Source organism: Pyxicephalus adspersus, chromosome 5 (genome assembly GCF_032062135.1).
Source record: "Pyxicephalus adspersus chromosome 5, UCB_Pads_2.0, whole genome shotgun sequence".
Taxonomy (NCBI): Eukaryota; Metazoa; Chordata; class Amphibia; order Anura; family Pyxicephalidae; genus Pyxicephalus; species Pyxicephalus adspersus.
In genome coordinates, this window is record NC_092862.1 from 136,921,185 (window position 1) to 136,940,219 (window position 19,035).

The following is a 19,035-nucleotide window of genomic DNA, read 5'->3' on the forward strand; positions in this document are numbered from 1 at the left end:
AAAAGTGCGCATTGAACTTGAATCAATGAAAATACGTCAAGGTTTGTTCTTGTGCAATGTAATGCATTTTATATTGCACATCAACACGCATTATTGTGCTCAGTTTGATAGAAATGCATGAGGCAAATTTTTATTATTAATAATAAACAGGATTTATATAGCACCAACATATTACGCAGCGCTGTACAGTAAATAGGCGTTGAAAATGACAGACGAATACAGTGACACAGGAGAAGGGTTTTCAAAGGTTATTATACTGTAAAAAGACACAAAAAGCACTTGAAGATGCATATATTTTATTTTATTTCATTATGTTACTGTGTGTAGTGTTTATTTACTTCTATATTCCACACGTATTTTATTTCAGTATGCAACTGTGTGTTGTGTTTATATACTTCTATATTCCACACATATTTTATTTTGTTTCAGTATGTGACTGTGTGTAGTGTTTATATACTTCTATATTTTACCATCACACACTTTCCTCACATCTATGCAGCGAGCTCTCCATTCCTGTCAGCAGCTCTGAGCCGCCAACCCATCAGCTGACTAGAAAACAGGCCCTCTGATTGGACGGCGCGGTCCTGCAATCAGGCGCGCGCTTAAGAACTTCCCGCCACACTACAAACCGCGCGTTCTAAGGCGAGCGGGAGATCCTCACACGGTTCCGTCAGACCCGCACCGAGCTCTATATACACCGGTGAGAACGCGCCCACGTCCCCTCAGCCATCATGTGGATCCAGGTGCGGACCATGGACGGCGGGAAAACTGAGCGGTTTGATAACCTTTCCAAGCTGACCAAGGTGGAGGAGCTGCGGCAGCGGATCCAGGAGGTGTTTGAGGTAGAGATTGAGCGGCAGCGGCTCTTCTACCGAGGGAAGCAGATGGAAGACGGACACACGTTGTTCGAGTACAGCGTCGGGCTGAATGACATCGTGCAGCTGCTCATCAAGCAGATCCCTGTGAATGTCCCGGTTCCTGAGGAAGAAGATAAGAACGAGCAGGCCATGATGGAAGAGATAGAACCGGAGGACGAGCCTCTCTCTACCGAGCAAACCGAGCTGGCCTTATACAAACCCGAACAGCTGGTGGACGCCCGGGACCTGAATATGGGCGCCTGGTTCGAGGCTCAGGTGGTGAAGGTGACCCGGAAGCCGGCTTCTGAGGGATTTATCTACCACATCCGGTACGAGGATTATCCTGAGGAAGGAATTGTCCAGCTGACTGAGAAGGACATCAGGCCCAGGGCCAGAACCACCCTGCAATGGGACCAGCTGGTGGTGGGTCAGGTGGTCATGGTCAACTACAACCCGGCTGAACCCGGTGAGAGGGGTTACTGGTACGACGCCGAGATCCTACGCAAGTCCACGAAAAAGGAAGTCTATGCCAAAATTTCCTTTGGGGACGATAAGGACCCTGTAGATGAATGCAAAATTATATTTGCAGATGAGATTTTTAGGATCGAGGAGCCACGGCCCACGGCTGTACCGGTGGCGTTGGAATCTCCGCAGAAGAAGCAAAGCGGGCCGCAGTGCCGGTACTGTAGGGATGACAGCAAGACGAAGTGTCGCATGTGCGCCTGTCACCTATGTGGGGGCAAACAAGACCCCGCCATGCAGCTGATGTGTGACGAATGCGACATGGCCTTCCACATGTACTGCTTGAACCCGCCGCTGACCGCCCTGCCGCAGGAAGATGACTGGTACTGCCCGGATTGCAAGAATGACACCAGTGAGGTGGTGCTGGCCGGGGAGAAGCTGAAAGAGAGCAAAAGAAAAGCTAAAATGGCATCTGCAAGCTCATCGTCTCAAAGGGACTGGGGCAAGGGCATGGCGTGTGTTGGTCGTTCCAAAGAATGCACCATCGTTCCTTCCAATCACTACGGCCCTATACCTGGGGTGCCCGTTGGCACCATGTGGAAGTTCCGGGTTCAGGTCAGCGAGTCTGGCGTACACAGGCCACACGTGGCTGGCATTCATGGGAGAAGCAACGACGGCGCCTATTCGCTGGTGTTGGCAGGAGGTTACGAGGATGACGCTGACGATGGCCATGAGTTTACTTACACCGGAAGTGGCGGCCGTGACCTCTCCGGTAACAAACGCACAGCTGAGCAGTCATGTGACCAAAAACTTACAAACATGAACAGAGCTCTAGCCTTGAACTGCAACGCCCGCATCAACGACAAAGAGGGAGCGGAAGCCAAAGAGTGGAAAGCGGGTAAACCTGTGCGTGTTGTGCGCAATGCAAAAGGAAAAAAGCACAGCAGCTATGCCCCAGAAGATGGTAATCGATATGATGGCATATACAAGGTGGTGAAATACTGGCCTGAAAAAGGAAAATCTGGGTTCCTCATTTGGCGGTATCTGCTTAGGAGAGATGATGAGGAACCTGCCCCATGGACAAAGGAGGGCAAAGAGCAAATAAAAAGATTAGGCCTCACTATGCAATATCCTGAGGGTTACCTAGAATCTGTTGCCAACAAGGAGAAAGAAAAAGAAAATATTGATGATGATGAAGATGATGATTTGGAGCCTCCCAGCAAAGGCAAGCGAAAGAGGAGAACAAAGATTAAAGAGGATGATGATGATGAGGACGATGACTCTGAGAAAACTCCTAAGAAAACCAAAGTGGAATTGTACAAACTTACCCCAGAACAAAAAGCTCTCATTGAAAAAGATGAGTTAAATGTCAAACTTTGGAACGAAGTCATGAACTTTCTTAAAGAGGGCCCCAAGTTTATCAACAAGGTAGAAGAAACTTTCTTGTGTATCTGCTGCCAAGAAGTGGTGTATGAGCCGATCACAACGGAGTGCTTGCACAATATCTGCAAAAGTTGCCTGGATCGATCCTTTAAGGCTGCTGTGTACTGCTGTCCTGCTTGTAGACACGATCTTGGGAAAAACTACAACATTCAAGTTAACAAGCCGTTACAATCTGTTCTTCTACAACTATTTCCTGGTTATGAGAAGGGCCGATAATTCAGGTGAGACTTTATTTTGTTCTATTTATTTTTTAGCTCCGGGGTGGCTCAGTGGTCAGCATTCTGGCCTTTGCAGCGCTGGGTTCCAGGTTCGAATCACGGCCAGAGCACTGTCTGCATGGGGTTTGCAGGTTCTCCACGTAGGTTTCCTCCCACATCCCAAAAACATGTAGTTAGGTTAATCGGCCTCCTCCCATAATTGACCTTAGACTGTATTAATGACAAATATTACTATGGTAGGGACATTAGATTGTGAGCCTCTTTAAGGGACAGTTAGTGACATGACTATGGACTTTGTACAGCACTGATGATGGTGCTATTTAAATACTGTGTAATAATAATAATCCATGGCACTGCAATATTTTTGCCTCAACTTTTTTTATTTTTTAGGATTGGTCCCCTAACAGAGGTGAATGTCCTGCATGTCATGCCTTCCTCTCTCCTCCCATAATTAGTTACATTTCTCTGTTCTAGCACCAGCCTTTACTTCCTCTTCTCCAGGGCAGTCCATACACCTGCACCGTAACTTCTCCAGACCTCAATTCTGCTTAGATAACCAGAATTGGAGTGCAGACTTATTTATGACTTTTGGGAGTCACTGTGCAGGCATGGACAGTGCTTGAGAATATTTTAGTGTCAAGGATGTAAACACCAGGAGATTCTAGGGCAGTTAAAGTAAACCTAAACTAATTTTTTTACTTTGGGAGTGCAGACTCCTGGGATGCATGATGTAGGTATCCCAGGAGTCTCTGCACTCCCAAAGTAAACATTTTAGTTTAGGTTCACTTTAACTGCCCTAGAATCTCCTGGGATACCTACCCCATGCATCCCAAGAACCTCCTGGCTTTTTTTTTTTGTTTTGCTGTTTTCGTCCTTTGTTTCTCCTTATTCTGGTTACGTTTTGAGTTTTGGACAGAATAAGGTGGAAATCTTTACCGAGAACGCCTATTCCAGGGACAGCATGAGTTTTCCTCTCATTTCTTGTTTCTACAAGAAGTGAAGGGAAATCCCAAGGGGAAAAAAAACCTGACAAGGTTCTTTTCCTTATCCAAATTTATTAACCTGTTCCCCCTGTGTGTTTTGGAAACTTGGGGAGTACAGCTAATACAGATAACTTATACAGTATTAAGCTCTTCTGCAGATCTGTGTAGTCTAAGCATGTAGCTATTTAGTTTGGGCTTAATTTTTTGCTTCAGCTTAAAAACATTCATCTGAAAAGTAAATGTGTACAGCAAGAATTTTTACAATGCATCCAACAAACTTTAATCTGTTTGTATTTTAGTGATGTCTGACAACAGCTATTGAAAACAGCATCTGCATTAGGATCTGTGCTCCAATATTCCTATACTGTATCTAAAGGGTGCTTTAAAGAAACTCTGTTATCGGGAAGTTGTAGGGGCCGCTATTACTGGCCTCACATTTGAGAATGTTGGTTTACTGACATCTAATGCTAATCCTATCACTTCAGTTCTAACATGGAAAGGGCTAGATATAAGGCATTCTGACACTAATTTACTGTATGTTAGTTCCAGGTCAATGACCCTAATGAGTCAAGTCAAACAAGTGATTGGTATTTACAAAATGGCAAACAATTGCATCCTTCCATACTATTATGATGAATTAAATTTTAAGAACAAATATACCTATTGTAAAAGTGTTTTTTGCTTCACCCTCTGTAGCATATTTTTTTAAGTCAGGCAGGGTTGTTATAGTAGAAAGGACAGGCGATGTCTATTCTGCAATAAAACATACCTACCTGTTTTCTATCTTTTTTTTTTAAATTGTAGCTGGGAGTTAGAACATATCAGCCTGGGAGGACTGGGAGAAGATGGCAGCGCTTGTGACGGAATGGGGACAGGTGAGTGTGTATGAAAAATTGTAACCAGGCAAGTCTTTAATTGCAGAAGAGACAAGTGGTGTCCCTTATGCAATAAAGGACCTGCCTGGTTGCAATTTTTAAATGTTATGATTGAGGTCAGCTTTAAACTAGAAATCATCCCCTTTCCTTAAATGCTCACCTCTGGAAGTCTTTTTCAAAGCTGTACCTGTGCAGTGAGCCCCAAACAGGACTGAATTTGCTCCAGAATACAATCCCAGTTATTTTTTTGAGATCTTGCTGCACAGGCAGAGGAGAACATTGTAAATGGTGAATGACCATAGCCATTGTAGGCATTGGTAAATCAATAGCTAGATGTGAGGTCCATGATAAGCTTAGGCTGCAAAAGGTGAACTAATGCACTTTGTACTTACTTTCTCAAAACACAAGAGCTTTTCATTGTATGCTGTCTATGTGAACTAAGCTCTAATATCCATATTGCATTGCTTTAGATGCCTAGTTTTTGTAGCTGACCCTATATTGTAAAATGTTTTTCAGGAATAAAAGCTACATTGAAGAAGACTGTCATGCAAGTGACCTGATGCCACTGAGCTGCTGTTTCAAGTTCTCTTTGCCTTGTATCCAGATTGCTGCCTGCCAAGAAACAATTGGTCGATCATGTTGTAAAGATGCCCCCGCAAGACCAGTCTCTTGACTTGAAAACCATAATAATCTAGTTACTTTTCTACTTTTTTGGTTAAAGTTTTCATTTTAAAATTTTTGCTTTTTTTTATCTTAGCCTGAATTGTTTCAATGTGTCGAAAAGAAAAAATAATAGCCATGCAAACATATGGTGTGTAGTACAGTAATCCTGGGATTTGTTGATTCCTAAGAGGAACTGCCCCTGTACAGGTCTTACTTTCCCTGTAAATTGTCCAATCCGTTCAGTGCCTTTATACAGTTACTTCTTTTTCTATTGTGTTTTAGGATATGTCTATGTCCTACATTTATATGCAGACTTTCAGCTACTGTATGTTTCCAGTTATGGTCCATGAATTACATAAATTAGAAATGAGGACAACTGCTCTTATATTGCCTTTTTTCTGCTTTTGGGTATATGTTAAGTTTGCAGTTTGATGTTGCAGATACTGCCAGCTAAATACTTTCTGAGGAAAAACAATAATATACTATTTGCTTTATCAATGAAGATGTTTTATGGTAGTATTTTGTGCTGCCCAGCAACATGCAACTCATGTTCAATTTCTATACTACTTGAGGAGAGTGCCAAATAAAATTCATTGTGCATGCCAACTCTGTTTTGTTTTTTTAATATTTTAAATGGGAGCATGCTTTCGTCACACAATCTATTGTTATAATAAAATGAATTGTGCAAGCCATCAGACGTCGACTTTAGTTTGATCAGGGCTCTGTTTGATAAATGTTTGCAATATAAATGTCAACTGTAGTTAGGTGCACTAGCAGTTAAGTGTATGTTTGTTACAAAATTTAATAGAACAGAAGCAGTATGAGGTCTAAAAAAAAAAAAAAAAAAAACTTTTGACACTTGTAATTTACAAATTGATGGAAAGTTTCCAACCTAACCAGTTGAGCTTCTAATAATTATTTTTAGTTTAGAAACCATTTATTATTGATTCTATATTCCTATGGAAAGGAGTGTGATTGTACGAGAAAATCATCCTTTGGCCACCATTTTAGTTCTTTACTTGTTGCAAACCTAGGAAATTCAAAGCAAGGCCAGAAAATAGTAGTTGTGAAAGTTTTCTCCCAATAAAGGGTTGCACACTTGCTGGACAAACCGGAAAGGTGGGAGAGTGACTGCATAAAACTTGGTTTGAAACTGATCAAATTTTAGGTCTGACAATCTGCTTTTCAACAATAAATAGACTGCAAAACAAGACTGAATAAAATGCTTATACCACTGCTTCTTTCTGGTCTCTTTGTTGGCTTGCAGAGCCAAGTTGCCAGCAAAATCTTTACAAATAAAAAAAAAAACCTCTGGCTGTAATGCTTGCTGTGGTAAGAGGTGGCTACTTTGTCCTGCATCCCCTGTTCTGTGTTAATTTGGAAGATTCTGCTGGCAATAAATAAGCCAGAAATGGACTATAGGCCAGGTAACATTCAACAATCTCCTTTTGCAGATTTTTATTGTTTCATTGGTCCATTTTATTATTTGGATGGGCTGTCAGTCTAATATTATGTGTGAGAGTAAACATTGTTTTTCTTAGTTAAAACATTGTAAAATCATATCATCTTAGTTTTGATTTTGGGTACTGAACCCATTTTACTAAATTCTTTACAGCTTAGTAAAAATTTGTTGTGTACTAAACATATTAAATGTACAACATTTTCATAACATAATAGATGGAATACAACATACTTTGGGTTTTAAATTCTAAAATACCTGCTGTCCATCTACAAGTCCAAGCTTTTCCCCGAGTTGTCTGTTAAGCTCGATGGCACCAGAACTTGTTCTGCTCCGACTCTCCATCCATCCAAGGTAAACTGGCTGATCGCCCCATGATACTTCCACCGCTTGACCCTGTTTTAAAAGTATAAGATATTCTGTCAAATATGCACATTGATCAATTCCTGTGTCACTGTAATTTGCAACCCCCATTTAATGTACAGCACTGCATAATATGTTGGTGCTATATAAATCCTGTTTAAAAATAATTTAATGTCCTGTATAACATGACTTTCTAAGAGTGAATCCTGGCTCATTCCCAATCAAAATTCAAATACAGTACCTATATATAGATTCGGGCTCTCTTACTACAGCTCAAAGAAGTTATGAATACCTTATAAATTAATAGGTTATAAAACAACAAAAAAAGTTGCAATTGTAACATATAATACTTGATTCTACTGACCCCCTACATTATATAGTGTATATGTCTCTTGAAACCTAATCATCTGTCTGTCAAATCGTTAAATTTTTAGAGGGTTAATCTCAGATATCCACTTTTAGTTTTGCAATATAGTAACTAGTAGAGGCATACTAGGTTACCTACTTTCATGTCCTAAACATAATACTGCTATTTGGTGATATATACCCTACTCACATGAATTGGGAATTCCATTGATTTAAAGGGTATTATTGAACAGGTTTTTTACCGCACCAACATATTACACAGTGCTGTACATTAAATATGGTATATATATATATATATATATATATATATATATATATATATAATTAGTGTTGAAGTCAGGTGGCAGTCCCTGTATTACAACCCAACTCATTAGTAACCACCCGAAAACAGTGGGGTGGTTACTGAAAAGTGCCGAGTGGTGCGCCCAGCTAAAAGGAGCTGGGGAAAACACTTTATATATTTATATATTACACCTACTTTTAGGCTAAATTCCTCTTTCAAATATCTCTGATCATTATGAACCAGGATGTATTGCAATGCAATTCATTTTTTAGATGGCTTGTATGGCTATGTAGTAACACATACCTTAAGCAGCTAAAAATTAGAAAAAAAATAAAAATGTATAATCAACATTCAGTACTGTGTACAAAATCCTGAACCTTTCTAACACCAGGCTGATTGTTTTTTCACCACGAGACAAGAAAAGCAATCACCCCTCCCCTTTCTGTGAAGCTTATTACACATTAACATCTCCCAGACAATATTGATGTAGGATCAAAGGTAACATTGTAATTGTATGTTGCTGCTCACGTACTGCATGTCTCTTCTATCTTTCCACAAGCATACTGAATATTTGTGGTAACATGTTAGCTTTTGTGGAACAATAAAAAAAAACCTTTCAGGGAAAGGAAACATGTCAGGAAAGAAGTAAATTCAGAACTCTTGATCAGCATCAATTGTTTGAACCAACCCAGCATGACATCCAGGCAACTCGCATTTAAGTAGGCTATCAATGGCTACCCTCGGTCTGTCATGACAAGTTGGATTTCAAATAATGTCAGAAAGCTGGACAAATCCATGACAACAAGCAAGAATATGCAAGGGTGCAATCAATGTTGATTTGTGTTTAAATTTAAAACCAAACCCCATCCTAGAGCTTTGGCTGGGTAGAACAGATAAGTGTTACAGAGTAGGGCTCAGTACACACATGCAATAATTATTGTTTGAAAATGATCAGCAATTATTTTGAACGATTGTATTGTGCACAATTCTGTACATGCTGTAACGATCGTTCAAATAAGATCCACCAATAATGTACTCACTAGATACGATCATTTGAACGATTCAGGAAGTGACATGTACAGGAGAAAGTGTATCACAGAACTATCCACGATCACTGAACGACCGTACACACAATAGATTACAAACGATCATCGCCCAGTCAGATCCGCCGCTCGTTTCCAGCGAGATTCCTCGTTTGTCGGTGTCGTTGACCAGCCATTGTACAATTTTTTGTTAACAATTATCAAATGATCTGTAGTGGATCGTTCGTTTTTCAACGACAATTACTGCATGTGTGTACGCAGCCTTAGGACAGGAAGCAATGGAAACAAAGCACATTGATAACTGGCGGGGTTATATCTTCTGATAATGTTTTATTGTAGCTTGAACCTTCAGCATCTCCCATGTCTTGTATAGGAGTTACAAAATGAGGAAATATCTCAGAAAGGCCAGAGATCAAAGACGTAGAACTACAAAATGGCTTCAAATTGGAGATCCCAAACTTAAGTCGTCAAGGGCCAGGATCTGCACGTATTTGTAGCGTTTCTCAAATAGACAGTAATAGGTGAAGTATGGAGCAATGTGGCAGAATAATATTATTAATATTAAACAGGATTTATATAGCGCCAACATTTTATGCAGCGCTGTATATTAAAAAGGGGTTGCAAATCACAGATACAGACAGTGACACAAGGAGGAGGAGAGGACCCTGCCCCGAAGAGCTTACAATCTAGGAGGGGGGAAGTCTCACACAATAGGAGGGACTCTGTGTATATCATATTATGGCCTGTAGATGACCCTCAAGGACTGGTTATTAGGACCCCTAACTAATGATCAGGCTGGGGCTTATTGCAGAATGGACAGGCGATGTCCCTTCTGCAATACCTATTCTTACCGGCCCGATCGTTGCCCAGCTGTCAAACTTCCCTTGTGGGAGCTAGGAGTTATGCCATCCCAGCCTGGCCAATCAAGATGGCCAAATATCTGAATGCGGAAGAGAAGAAGGATGAAGATGTCTACAATGAAATGGGGACAGGTAGTATTGACTGGGTGTAGTTTTGCTTTAAATAAAAATCTTGAAAGGAGCAGAAGGGCCTAAAATATAGGCAGCTTAAATGTCCAATTTCCCTTTAATGTTTTTTGTCCCCCCAGCCTCCGGGATCACCTTGTTGGCTTTACAAAAGTCTGGATTTGCATATAAAATTTGCTTTATTTTGATATAGTTAGGCAGAGGCAAGCAGGGGCGGGACTTCTGTTGAGGCGCACCTGCTGATTGGCACAAAAGTAAAAGTAGGTGTCCATGTGAGATTCTGATTGGCAGATGAGATCTAAGTTTTAGGATTTGGGCACTGTAGGTGGTACCAGACATATGTAGAGGTTTGGTGACACAGGGGCCAAGGTGAACCCACCAACCAGTGCAGGGACAGGTGACAGCAAGAGACCACTGGTTTTTATCACAGACAGTGTTGGCACTTACCTGCTCTAGGTGCAGCTGTGCCCTGAGGTCTGGTGGCAGGCGCAGGAAGGTGTCCTTGGCACTGGTAAGTGTCAGGGTGACAGCAGCCCCTGTTATTCCACCTCCCAGCATCCCCCAGATACAAACCACCTACAGATCACATCATCTTCCCCAGTACAAGGGACACACTTGGGTGGGGAGAGTCCATTCTTCACAGTGTAGGGGAGATCACTACTGACACATTCTATTTCCATCCAGCAACACTCTGTCATCGCCCTTATAAACTTAATAATCGTCACACTATATACTTATATACTTTATACCATATACACAATATACTTCACTAATAGCCAACAAGTTCCTACGGTTTATGAAAAGACCGCGCCCCTATAGTATTTTGCATCATGGTATCACCCATCCAATCATTCGAAAATGCGACTTCCGGCACTGGACTGCTTGTGACAGATCCTTGCTGCTAAATTATTGTTATTACGGCAGACATTTTTTCGGAGACCACAACCTATGGGAATCAATAAAAATCGTCTACGCCAAAATGGCGGAGACTGTGCAGCTTCTAGGTGAACTCTAGCAAGTGATTTGTTAACACAAGTAAGTGGGCGGGGTTTAATTACAATCCCCTCCCAGTGCGTTAGTGGTGGATTGCCCAGAAGAAAGATGTCGTCTGGGGATGCTCGTTTAAATTTACAAGTTCAGCCACATCACGAGCAGCGAAAGATCTGCGCTTCCAGGGCCAAATACCGGGAAGGACGGAAGCTTAGAGCGGTCAAAGTGGGTGATGGTCACTTATGTGTGTTCTCTCATTTAAGCACTTAGATAATGTGGAACTAGAAATTCCAGCATTCCCTCATGTCTGGCCTCACGTGACTTAGCTGCAGGTTTCCAGATATACATTAATACTCAAGTGTTGCCATGGTGATTCTATAGAAGTTCCTGTGGAGAAATATTTGCAGAGAAATGATTTATAGCAGTGATTCTCAACTAGGGTTCCTCCAGAGGTTACCGGGGGTTCTCTGAGCAATGAACTAGTTTAGGACAAAGTAAGCCCCTGTGGGAGTAAACAATACCCCAGGCTGGGGTATGTAGAGTAAATTGTACCCGAATGGTGGTGTAAGAGGGAGAAATGATACCCCAAGGGTCAGATAAAGATAAGGGGCTGCAGAATTGGAACCTTGTGCCAATAAAGCTTATCTAAATCTAATATTATTACACAGTGTTTATAAAGCGCCGACATATTACATAGCGCTGTACATAGTCCATAGTCAAATCACTAGCTGTCCCTCAACTCAATGTCCCTACCATAGTCATATGTCATTAATCACAATTGGTAAAGCCAATTAACCTAACCGCATGTTTTTGGAATATGTGAGGAGACCAGAGTACCTGGAAGAAACCAACACATACACAGGAAAGACCTGCAAACTCCATGCAGAAAGTGCCCTGGCTGAGATTTGAACCTGGGATCCAGCGCTGCAAAGGCCAGTGTGCCCCAAAAACAACAAAAATGTAATATATTGCAATTTCCTATACCTGAGATAGAGGCTGCATTAGTTTTCTTATTTCACATGGTCATTCTTGGTCATTCATGGTCAAGCATTGTCCCCCTAGGCTGCCCTTCTGATTCGGAATACAAATATATCCACCTTACTTCTTTAGGTGGAGAGAAATGTATCTAATACAGAAGGTGGCTTGAAGAAGGCTTGCATTGTGAATTTAATTACATTTACAAGAAGTGACAAGGACACTGGATTTCAGTAGATCTGCAGTTATTCTCTGTACTTGCTGAAAATGTTTTTATCCTGAAAATGAAAACTAATGCACCTGCAATGTAATATATTTTTATTCTCAAGTTTAGATTTCCTTTAAGGCATACCTAAACTCACAATTTTTACTTTACATAAAAGAGTAGACAATCCTTTTATGCAAAGTAAAAATTCTGTTTTTTTTTTTTTTAAAAAGGGTGTTGCATTAAAAAAAAAAAAAGTGTGCAGCACTGCCCCCTAATTCTTGATTGCCTAGGCCAGGGATAGGCAAACTTTTATGGCACTAGGCCATTTCAGGGTTGGGCGGGAGTACACTAGGCTGGACTCTGAGTCCCGCCCCAATGGTTCCACCCAACACCGGAGGACACCCCCTGACGTGAAATCCCTCACCTCTGTATGCATTGCGGAGAAGAGGGATTTCCCTTTAGAGAGCCTTCCCTATTTACTGCGCCGGCGGAATCAGCAAGGAGGCGGCACCTGAGCTCCGGTGGCTCCGGCTCTGGCAGTTCCTAACGCCCCCTGGCAGATCTGGCCGGCAACCCGCGGCTCCGCTGGCCGGCATTGGGCCGGATCGGCCAGGGGTCATTAGGCCATAACGAACTACCGACTGGCCGTATCTGGTCTAAAGGCCAGAGTTTGCCGACCCCTGGCCTAGGCGATCAAGAATGAATGGGAGCGCAAGGCCTCCCGGGATACCTACGTCATGCATCCTGGGAGGCTCTTGGGTGCTCCTCCTGCATATGCCTGAGCATCTTGGGCATGTGCAGAAGGAGCCCTTTCGTGAAAAGGGAAAAAAATGCATGCGCAGTGAGATCAACAGGTTTTTTTCCCATCTACGTCACCCGCTTTTGCATCTGGGTCAGGTGACGTAGGAAGAGAAGGGGAAGATGGCGGCACCCGGAGCGCCAACACGAAGATGGTTGCCGAGACGACGTGGAACCCAATGGAAGAGACCTCCGGACCACTGCCCTGGGGGATTAAAGGTAAGTGGATTTTTTTTTAATTTAGGGGGACTTTTGAATTTAGTTCCTCTTTAAGCCTTTGTATTGTTATTAGGATATAAGTTTTTCAGGACAGGGTCCTCTTCTCCTCCTGTGTCACTGTCTGTATCTGTCTGTCATTTGCAACCGCTTTTTTAAGTACAGCGCTGTGTAATATGTTGGCGCTATATAAATCCGGTTAAATAATAATAAATGCTGTATGTACTCCAACCATGGTAGGAGAAAATGAAGGTGAGTCCTTGGCCTGGTTATCTCATGCTGACTATATTACACCCTTATTGGGTACAAGTACATATTCCTTGACCGGAAAAGGAATGAGAGGGGCTGATCTATAACTGCATAGTAATGATTCTGTGCATAGATTTTTATCATTATTAATATTACACAGTCTTTAGATAGCGCCAACATATTAGGCAGCACTGTACAAAGTCCATAGTCATGTCACTAGCTGTCCCTCAAAGGGGCTCACAATCCCAACCATAATCATATGTCATTAACAAGGACTAAGGTCAATTTTGAGGAGAAGCCAATTAACCTAACTGCATGTTTTTGGAATGTGGGAGGAAACCAGAGTACCCGGAGGAAACCCATGCAAACACAGGGAGAACCTGCAAACTTCATGCAGATAGTGTCCTAGCTGAGATTTGAACCTGGAACCCAGCCGCAAAAGCCAGAGTGTTAACCTCCCAGGCCACTGTGCTGCTCTTGCATCAGTTTATTAGCCTGTTGCATACTCTGTAGTGATCCATTAACACTTTTTTTCATTTTATCACCCCTCTAGGTCTACACCATCAATCTTGAGTCTCGGTACCTCCTGGTTCAGGGAGTCCCTGCCATTGGGGTTATGAAGGAGCTGGTTGAGCAGTTTGCTCTGTATGGAGCTATAGAAGAATACAATGTCATGGATGAATACCCGACTGAGGAGTTTACAGAAGTCTACTTAATAAAATTCCAAAGGCTGCAGAGTGCAAGGTGATGAGATCTTCTCTTTCTGTTCATTTCTCAACAAATCAGTTGTAGAGCAGAGCACCAGTCCATGAGCGGATTATTTCACCATTATCAGAAGGAGAATTTAAATATCACATCACTTATACACAGTGGAAACCACACCAAAGCAACCTTTCTGGCAGGTCATATTTTGAAACTCCAATTTGCTTCTTTCCACCTGCTTTAGGATTCCAACCCTATAAATGTTATATTTATCTACCACCCCCGTTTCTCGCAGTGCTTCCTTCCTCCAGCTTATATGTCGCCATTGTATATAAGAATAAGTGAAAGAAATCACAGTAGGTGGGGGGGGACTAGATATTCTGCACAACTGGCTGTGTTGTATACCTGCAGTGGTCAGGGAGCAGTGAAGTGTTTCAAAATAGTATAAATCTTGCCTCTTCTATTACAGGGTTTTGAATTCTGATGACAGGGTCACTTTGAAGGTCAGCAGTACTGTTTTTTGTCTATTACCAATTGTCCATTTAATCCCTTCCACTTAGGTAGTATACAAAAGATCAGACCTCCTTGGAAGCATGGTCCACCTTTTCACTACAGGGGATTCATCCATTCCAGGCACTGCTTATTGTTGTAAATTGTTGTGCAGCATTGAGCAGGTGTATATATTTATTATCATTATACAGGATTTATATAGCACCAACATATTACGCAGTGCTGTACATTAAATAAGGGTTGCAAATGACAGACAGATACAGAGAGTAACACAGGAGGAGGAGAGGACCCTGCCCAGAGGAGCTTACAATCTAGGAGGTGAGGGAAGTATCACATAATAGGAGTTGGGAAGTAGTGAAGATTCAAGAGACAAGAAGACAAGTAAGCAAGTTTGAAAAGATTGGTTTTAAAAACGATTTTAAATGAGCAGAAAGTAGGAGCAAGCCGAATAGGATGAAGAAGACCATTCCAGAAAGTCCGGGCAACTCTAGAAAAGTCTTGGATCCATTAGAAACCAGAGATGAATGTGAGATTTATAGAACAGGAATAGAGATACATTTTTCAACTGAGGAACATATTCTAGTGACAACTGAGGATTTCTCCGGGAGAGATCCCTTTTCACTTCCTGGACTATCAATATGGCATGTAAACTATCAGTCTATTGAAATTTACAGTTTTGGGATAGAGGCTTTCAGAAATATACATTTTTGTGATATATTTTTTTTTCATATTATGATTCTACACACCAGCTGTGTCCATTAAAAGGGATTCCCATTCTACCTATTGCATTCCTATTTGTTTTAGGTGGACAGGAACCAAAGCCAGACATTGTGGTGGTGACTCGGCCCATCCTGCTCTACCTTTAACATTCATTTTGGTGGACTGACTTTTAACAGCTTTTTTATTTTTGGTTTGTTTTAATTTATTGCAGAATTAGGTTTATTTTTGTTTTGTAATGTTACAGAGTTGCTAAGCGGAAACTTGATGAACGCAGTTTCTTCGGTGGGCTCCTTCATGTTTGCTATGCACCAGAGTTTGAGAGTGTTCAGGAGACCAGAGAAAAGCTACAGGACAGGAGACGATATGTGGCACGAGCTACGTCTGAGAAAGGTTAGCATGGCTTATTCATTCATTAGAAAAATGTCCATTGTATATATATTTCCTTAAGTGACAGAACGTCTAATAACAGATTTCTTTGAAAAAGTAATGCTTACTTCTCCCTGTTCCCATACCGCTGAACACAGCTGTGATGATACAGGAGCAGCATGGGGTTCTGCAGGGGTATCACAATGGAGAGGACACAAGAAAATAAATCTTTCAGGATTATTGGCTTCTTAAGAGATATTAGTTGGTGCTTCCTCTTTATCGTGTTCAGCAGTGCAGGTATTTGGTGAAAAAAGTATTCTTGCAGGGACATAAATCAGGTATATTCACTAATTTTATTGTTATTTTTACTAATTAAAATTAAACCTTTCAAACCAAAATCAGGTTCTCTGTGTTCAACCCAGAAACTGGATTGGAAGAAATTGTAGGTGGGTGGCAGCCCCTGTATTGTGACCCAACTCTTCAGTAGCCACCTTAAAGGAGCCAGGTGGTTACTGAAAAGTGCTGGGTGGTGCGCCTGGCTAAAAGGGGGTGGGGAGAACACTGCCTCTAATTAAATCCTTCTTCCCTCCTCCTTACATAATATTATGTATTTTTTTTTAAAGCACTTTCCTCCAACTATGCCATCTGTTGGCTAGCCCTGTAGCCCCGAGCTTGGCCCTTGCTGATGTTCGCCTGTGTATATGGCATGACTGCCCTCCTGGTATGGGTCTGATAAAATAAAGCTTTCCAATACTGGAAAAGGTGGAAAATGCATTTGCCAACTAGTATTAAATTTTTTTTTTAATTTTTCAAGTTTGCTGGATTACCCAGGTTCTCCGAAGATAGTCTATCTTCTCCAGTCTTGTAGAGCTTTAATAAATCAGGCCCAATGTGTTAAGTAGATTTAATTAGAGGCTTCAGGACCGCACAGGTAAAGCTAGTAAAATCAGGAAGTGACAGCTGGCATCTCAGGTTGTAAGATGGCAGGTTCTAAGGAGGACAATGCTGAATTCACTGGGATTGTTGCTATGTTTGTGGCAGGAACATATGGGAACTAGTCACCATAGAGGGGGTAAAAGTCCATTTTAATGTATACCTTTGTTCTTCATCTGCCTGAAATTCAAGTTTGAAGTTTAGAAATCGCCTAAAAATACCTCCTTCTTCTAAATATATCAGCTTCATTTGAATATTCATCCCACTTGGGATTAATAATATGACACAACCCAATATTTGTCCCTGTTTGTCTTTATTAATGGATTTTCACTTTTTTTTGCTTCTTAAAGATCATCCAGTTGCACATAAAAGAGAAAAAAAACCTGAAGGTTCCTCTTTTACTCCTGTACAGTCCTCAGAGAACAGCACCCATACCTCCTCCTATTATCCCCCTGTACAGTCCACTGAATACAGCACCCATGCATCATATTATCCCCCTGTACAGTCCTCACAGAACAGCACCCATACATCCTCCTATTACCCCCCTGTACAGTCCTCACAGAACAGCACCCATACCTCCTCCTATTATACACCTGTACAGTCCTTCAAAGACAGCACCCATGCCTCCTCGTATTATACACCTGTACAAGCCTCACAGAACAGCACCCATGCCTCCTCGTATTATACACCTGTACAAGCCTCACAGTATTATACACCTGTACAAGCCTCACAGAACAGCACCCATGCCTCCTCGTATTATACACCTGTACAAGCCTCACAGAACAGCACCCATGCCTCCTCCTATTATACACCTTTACAGTCCTCGGGGAACAGCACCCATGCCTCCTCCTATTTTACACCTGTACAGTGTGGTGACACCCCTACTCTATCTTCTGCTCCTTCACCCTTGGCCTACAGACATGAGTACTATCCTCCATTACATTCCATAACCTACAGTTCCAGAAATAAACCCAATGATGGTGCCGATCACACAGAAAGGACCGTTGGTCTGGCACAAGGCCCACCCAGAACTGCAAGTTCTGCCAGATTTATGCCAAGGACGACCCAGCTTCAGGAGAGACAGAGGAGACGGGAAGAGAGAACAAAACTGACTCTATTACCAGCCGCATCAGAGGAGATTGTCATTGGACCAAAACTGCCAGAAATTCCAAAATTAGACTTGGCTGATGATTCCCTAAACATCTCTGCTGACCTGATAAGAGGGAAACTGAAAGAGGCAAGTAATTCTGGATTCTATGATGTATGGATTTAATGCCATATAAATAAACATGCCTGAACAGTTGATGATATGACATGGATTTCAGTGTTCAAACCAGAATTTCGGTGGGAAGAAACTGTAGGTGGGTGGCCCCTGTATTGTGACCCAACTTATCAGTAATCACCCAAAAACAGCCGGGTGATAACTGAAAAGTGCTGGGTGGAGCACCCAGCTAAAATGGGCTGGGGAGAACACTGAATTTGTGTCATCATTTACAGTACCCTCCCAATATATTTAAACTCAGTCACTACAGTTTCATGTAAGTTTATAGCATCTTAGTCATTTTAAAAAACTATTTTCAATCTTTTATATAAAATCTACAGGTTCCATTACAATATTAGTTGTCATGCAGATATGAGTTGTCATGCAGATATACTCAAGCATGGTCCGCCCTTGCCACTACATAATGATGTGTATGTGGGGCATATAGATTTGTGCTAAAACTGTGATTGTTCCAAGAAAAAAATGTAATGTTTCTGATTTATGGTAATTGGTGTGTATAGACTTTACCATGTCTTATTCAGGAGAGAAAGGACCACTGGGGACCCAGGTTTAAATAAAGTCATTTACAGGAGTGTTAGGCAGCCACAAATGTGAGAATAGTGTTGTCACCTTTTCAGAGGCTACAAGCAGCTTTGGTACCCAGGGATGGATATGCAGGGTGAGTGCATTTGGACAGGAAGTAGCTCTCATCAGCAGCACTTAGACGTAACATATAAGGAAAAAACAGAATGTCATTGAGGTTTATGGTACGTGGTGCTTTGGGGTTTATATCTACGTGAACGCAGAGTTCTTGTTTCTGTACTTCCTGTTTGATGGTTGAATTGAGAATTTTAAAATTCCTGCAGCTGATTTCCTTGTATTGATCTGATGTCTTTCTTTATAGGTTTCTACCTCCAGTACATTGACCAGAGCCGAGCCGACCACTGCTCCACCCGTGAAACAGAGAAGAAGAATTTAATCCCTGTTACTCTACACATCACATTTACTCGTGTATTTATTACCTTTTTTTATTGAAAAAGTACAGAAAGACATTTAAATATATAACAAAGTATCATTTATATAAAGATTTGGAACGTGGCTGTCTT

The 19,035-nt window shown here is 41.7% G+C and overlaps 3 protein-coding genes across 7 annotated transcripts in view; 2 read left to right on the forward strand and 1 right to left on the reverse strand.

Annotated features, from left to right (window-relative positions):
- PEX1 (peroxisomal biogenesis factor 1) overlaps positions 1 to 10,613 on the reverse strand; it is a 42,299-nt gene extending 31,686 nt beyond the window's left edge. For 2 of the 5 annotated variants that reach the window (XM_072412858.1, XM_072412855.1), the window contains exons 1-2: positions 10,449 to 10,612; positions 7,219 to 7,356 (exon numbers count right to left, since the gene is read on the reverse strand). In XM_072412858.1, coding sequence (XP_072268959.1) covers positions 7,219 to 7,356; positions 10,449 to 10,559 — 249 coding nt within the window. In that variant the 5' untranslated portion in view covers positions 10,560 to 10,612. Of the gene's footprint in view, positions 1 to 7,194; positions 7,357 to 10,448 lie in introns of those variants that run through there. The other 3 variants (XM_072412856.1, XM_072412857.1, XM_072412859.1) reach the window with 3 other exon arrangements.
- LOC140331651 (E3 ubiquitin-protein ligase UHRF1-like) lies at positions 553 to 6,107 on the forward strand. Its single transcript, XM_072412854.1, has 2 exons — positions 553 to 2,983; positions 5,355 to 6,107. The coding sequence occupies exon 1, from the start codon at positions 732 to 734 to the stop codon at positions 2,976 to 2,978; it is 2,247 nt and encodes a 748-aa protein (XP_072268955.1). The 5' UTR covers positions 553 to 731; the 3' UTR covers positions 2,979 to 2,983; positions 5,355 to 6,107.
- A 463-nt stretch (positions 10,614 to 11,076) lies between the features above and the next one.
- RBM48 (RNA binding motif protein 48) lies at positions 11,077 to 19,014 on the forward strand. The gene is made up of 5 exons (XM_072412863.1): positions 11,077 to 11,216; positions 13,991 to 14,181; positions 15,614 to 15,759; positions 17,019 to 17,905; positions 18,834 to 19,014. The coding sequence occupies exons 1-5, from the start codon at positions 11,103 to 11,105 to the stop codon at positions 18,906 to 18,908; spliced, it is 1,413 nt and encodes a 470-aa protein (XP_072268964.1). The 5' UTR covers positions 11,077 to 11,102; the 3' UTR covers positions 18,909 to 19,014.
- The last annotated feature ends 21 nt before the right edge of the window (positions 19,015 to 19,035 follow it).

Excerpts from the sequence above, each read along its gene's own strand:
- LOC140331651 (XM_072412854.1), top strand. The coding sequence starts at position 732 with ATGTGGATCCAGGTGCGGACCATGGACGGCGGGAAAACTGAGCGGTTT.
- RBM48 (XM_072412863.1), top strand. The coding sequence starts at position 11,103 with ATGTCGTCTGGGGATGCTCGTTTAAATTTACAAGTTCAGCCACATCAC. Across the intron at positions 15,760-17,018 it reads ACGAGCTACGTCTGAGAAAG|ATCATCCAGTTGCACATAAA; the intron begins GTTAGCATGGCT and ends TGCTTCTTAAAG. Across the intron at positions 17,906-18,833 it reads TAAGAGGGAAACTGAAAGAG|GTTTCTACCTCCAGTACATT; the intron begins GCAAGTAATTCT and ends CTTTCTTTATAG.